Source organism: Mya arenaria, chromosome 7 (assembly GCF_026914265.1).
Source record: "Mya arenaria isolate MELC-2E11 chromosome 7, ASM2691426v1".
Classification (NCBI taxonomy): Eukaryota; Metazoa; Mollusca; class Bivalvia; order Myida; family Myidae; genus Mya; species Mya arenaria.
This window is the reverse complement of record NC_069128.1, coordinates 30,678,601-30,683,106: the sequence shown is the minus strand read 5'-3', so window position 1 is coordinate 30,683,106 and position 4,506 is coordinate 30,678,601. Positions and strand designations below refer to the sequence as shown.

Below are 4,506 nucleotides of genomic sequence, written 5' to 3'. Positions count from 1 at the left end.
TGATTCAATTCCTTGGTTACATATCATTTGCTACATTGTTCAGTAAGGGTGGAGATGGCCGAGTTATTTTGAATTCAATCACCAATCCAGAGCTTCGCCGATATGAACTGGCCCCGTCTTCTCGAAAAGAAATATGTCCCATATAAATATAACGGGATAAAGTTAAGCTTATTTCTCCGTTTTGGTATAGTTCGTGTAATATTTACATGCTTAAAGATTGATTGGACCTTTAAATGAAATATTATCATCAATAAATCTTTTAAGTAGTAAAATCAAAACTGCATACGAAATTTGGCTTAATAAGATAAGTTTCTTCAGCTTGTTATGTGTATGAAATTTCGAGAAAATGGGGTGTGGTACTACCATCCTCCAGGAATGGATTTTACCCCGCCCCCCCTCCCACCTTCTCAGTTATGAATTCCTGGAACCAGCGCTGTCCATGTATTGACCGAGACGAAACCGCTTCAACAGAAGGACCAGTGTCATAAGAAGCACCCAGTTTTTCAATTATAAACGTATTGATATTTTAACTGATGTAACATTTTTGTTGATTTTAAGTAAAACCTTTTACCTTAGAATACAACCTACATTTTCAGCCAATTAAATGGCATAAAGGCAATTACGCACTAGGCTTAATCATTTAGAATTTTAACTTTCGCAGTTGTTTAAAGGTCCGCCTACTGTAAGTCACCCGCTAAAAATCCCCACGGGAAAATGTGTTTGCCAATGATGTTGTATTCGCTACGCTGACTCCGCCTATTCTTGATCATTAAAATGTTACTTCAGGCAATCTAACTATTACTTAATTCACGTTTTGGCTATCTATAAGTGCATGTGTCTGTCTTCTCAAGTGGCAGACACATACAATTATGTAGAAAAAAAACCGACGTCAGCGTGATTACAGGTAATGTCCTTCAGATTTGGTGTCCATGGTTACAGTGTCCATAAAGTGTAGACCATATTCCGATCAATACCCAAGTTGCGAATGGACTAGTACCATTACGATATTGTTAAATTTGAAGTTAAGTTTGCGAATTCGAACTTATATTTCGTAGGCTCGTTAAGCTCACATAAATCATTTTGCTAGTGTTCTTGAACATGCCATTCAAATTGTACATTGTACATGCCTGGATGGTGCACAAAAAGTAATCCACATACTCCTACACCTATCCGCACAAGTAGTGTTCTGCAACCTTTCTAATAACTTGTAGATGGCAATGACTTGTAGAGTTCGTACTTTGTATGCACAAGTCTGATTTAAAAAAAAGAGTACTTCATATTTGAATTTCAGTTTGCCTTTATACTATTAGACATCCCCAACTACAGTCGAACCCTGTTGGCTCGAACTCGCTTGGCTCGAATTCCTCGTCGGCTCGAGCTAGATGTAAAGGACCGATTTCTTTTAACTGAATGTGAACAATTCCGCTTGGCTCGAATTTCCGAGGCTCGAGGTTATTTTGCCGGTCCCTGGAGTTCGAGCTAACGGGGTTCGACTGTACATCAGTTTAACGAAATAAGAAACAATATGTTTTTAAAATGATTATAAACTAAAACGGATTATTTTAAGAGCACGCTCAGTACGGGGAAAATTTGTTGGTGGTAAGATACAGATACGCTCCTTATAAAAACAAATTGTCCACAATGAAACATCGGAACAATACATTGATATGTCATTTGGTGTAAATTTATGTAAAGCTTTGTGAGTGCTCGCCCTTGATCACGTGACAATATGGCGGCCAAAGATGGACACCTTGTTTGTGGTAAAGATATGGCTCTTGCTGAAACCATTTGGGACTACATGAGAATGGATCATACAGTTACACAAAAGGTTAACATTTGTAAAACTATAAGGTTGCATTTAAATCGTGTTTCTGCTTCAAACAAAACGCTATGTACGTAGTTTTCACATGCTATATGAAATTGGGTCAGTATTCAAGTAATTTACTCTATTACAAAAAATGTGAGTAACGAAGTGAATTGAGATAATGAAGGAAATACATAAATGTCTTATCAATATATGGACGAGTAGAGTGTGCTTTAAACCAGTGACGATATAAGGGTGACCTATATTGTTAATGTAAATCTATAGATGTGTGTTTTACACCTAAATCTTATAGTAGTATGTGCCCTTACCGACATTTATTGACAGACCATACACACATAATTTATGTATGTACAGCGTGTTCGACTCCATACAGTTATATTACACTAAATTACAATGAATTTCACGTAGCAATGCTGTGTCATATCACAAAGTTCTACGGTGGTTTTAAATTACGCAGTGAGCCCACTTATTACTTTCGTCTTTGTTAGAAGCGTAATCTTTACCTATTATTACTTTCGTCTTGTTAAAGAAGTCGTATTCTTAGCCATATTTTTACTTTCGACTTTGTTAAAGAAGGCTTACCCTTTATCTTATTATTACTTTCGTCTTTGTGAAAGAAGCCATTATCTTAGCCCTATTGTTACTTTCGTCTTTGGTAAAGAAGCCATGATCTTAGCCGATGTTTATTTGGAAAAACAATTAACTACGAATAATGTGTGAAATGCATTTAAATATATAAGACTCATGGTGTACGCATAATGTTTCCCTCCTTGTTGTAGCAGATGATGTATTTTTCATTGGCCGCTTGTTTATTTCAATAGTGTGACGTGTTACTATGCCTCGGAAGTTACGACATTCGAGTAGCCGAGAAGTCTGCGTCACTATGGTTACAGGGCTTTGGTGACGTCATAGTGTTTTCAGGAAACACTGGAAAACTCACTGAAGGTATTTTGCTCCGTTTCTATGGTAATTTTGTTAACCAAAACAAAATGATGATGATTATTGAATTCGAATAACAATAAAGTAATAAATGTAAGCAGGAGCTAATCCAGGATTTGACTTTAGAGGGGGCGTATCTTAGGGGCGTAGCCTTTTGACTTGCCTATTGACCAGCCCCCTCCCATCCAACTGAAATTTATTCAGTATAAAGTGTTGGCATGGGGGTAGGGGTAATACCCTATTTTTTACAATTTCTAGCTCAAAATGGTGCATTTTGTGCGTATTTTTCACTTAATTGAAATAAATAGTAAAACGTGGACGATTCTTGGAGGAGGTGGCGCCGGGTTATGTTAACGTATAATTCTGACCAGGACAGTTGCAGTTGACGTTACTGCTTTGTACCACATTGTCTATGACAACGTTCATAAACTCACGTGCGTATAAGTGAATTACGTTGTAATTTATCCGCACGATAGTTATAGCATGATTAAGATCGTCTTAGTTACCGTTCCGTTGTGTGAGTAAATGTTAGACGAAAGCAAAAGAGACTCATTTAAACATTGTACATATCTTTTGATATATCATTTATTCAGTTTAATCAGATGACGTATTTTGCAGGCCTATGGGGAAAACCATTTAAGCAATGAACCCGTGCAGGAAGGAATACCACTGGTTTGAAGCTCGTCAAATACAATTTTATTTTGTTATTAAATATACAGTCGAATCCCGTTGGCTTGAACTCACAGCGACCGGCGAAAGTACCTCGAGCCTCGGAAAACTCGAGCCAAGCGATTGTTTTTACCTTCAATTTAAAGAAATCGGTTCTTGAAATCTAGTTCGAGCCAACGAGGATTTCAAGCCAAGCGAGTTCGAGCCAACGAGGTTTGACTTACCGTCCAAATAGTTTGTTATGATGCCATATTTTACAGGCATTTGGGATAAACCTGAGGCTGAGGTATTCAGAGATAGAGCAGTAGAGTTGGGCGTCCCTGCAGGAAAATGTCTGGTAGAAAATTCTTCAACGAACACGGGTGAAAATGTTCAACTATCCTACAAAATTTTAAAGGAAAGACATTTGTTACCCACTTCGGTATTAATCGTTCAGAAACCGTACATGGAAAGACGCGCTTATGCTACGTTTTTGAAACAATGGCCCGGTGACGTCAGCAGTATTACGGTGTATGTGACGTCACCGGAATTAAATCTGGCCAATTATCCAAGCGAAACCACTGGAAGCCTTCAAGATGTTATAAGTGTTATGTTGGGGGACATGGCGAGAATTAAGCTGTATGAAGAGAAGGGGTTTCAGGTTCACCAAGATATTCCAGAGAATGTACAACAAGCGTTTGACCAACTGGTCGCAACCGGAAAATATCTAAGTCACATGCCGTCTTGATTATGATACAATTGCGCATGAAACACTTGTGTATACACGTCTTGCGTTTCAGTATACGAGTTTAAGATTCCATTGCTATTTAAGGTACTACATCCATTATTGGTACAAAAAATGTTTCTGGTAAACTTTCATTTTAAGCTTAAAAAAAATGTTTGAAATCTTTAAGTTTTTACCATGACTTTCATCTATATGTATATTATGTTATTTGTGAAACAACTTAATAAAACTGCGAAATAATCATAGTAAACTTTTGTTTTGTTACCTCTCTTTAATGTATCTTATCATAATTATAGCGTATTTACAGTGTTAATAAAAAAAGTAGTCCACGCAATTATAATTTAATGGT

The 4,506-nt window shown here is 37.1% G+C and overlaps 1 protein-coding gene across 1 annotated transcript; it reads left to right on the top strand.

Moving 5' to 3' along the window:
- The first annotated feature begins 1,743 nt into the window (after positions 1–1,743).
- Positions 1,744–4,275, top strand: LOC128239897 (uncharacterized protein SCO4629-like). The gene is made up of 3 exons (XM_052956341.1): positions 1,744–1,828; positions 2,647–2,770; positions 3,694–4,275. The coding sequence occupies exons 1-3, from the start codon at positions 1,769–1,771 to the stop codon at positions 4,158–4,160; spliced, it is 651 nt and encodes a 216-aa protein (XP_052812301.1). The 5' UTR covers positions 1,744–1,768; the 3' UTR covers positions 4,161–4,275.
- The last annotated feature ends 231 nt before the right edge of the window (positions 4,276–4,506 follow it).

What these genes read in the sequence shown, in the direction of transcription:
- LOC128239897 (XM_052956341.1), top strand. Translation starts at nt 1,769, where the DNA reads ATGGCTCTTGCTGAAACCATTTGGGACTACATGAGAATGGATCATACA. An exon ending in ATCATACAGTTACACAAAAG is followed by an intron (nt 1,829 to 2,646) that starts GTTAACATTTGT and finishes TTATTTCAATAG; the next exon opens with TGTGACGTGTTACTATGCCT. An exon ending in CACTGGAAAACTCACTGAAG is followed by an intron (nt 2,771 to 3,693) that starts GTATTTTGCTCC and finishes CATATTTTACAG; the next exon opens with GCATTTGGGATAAACCTGAG.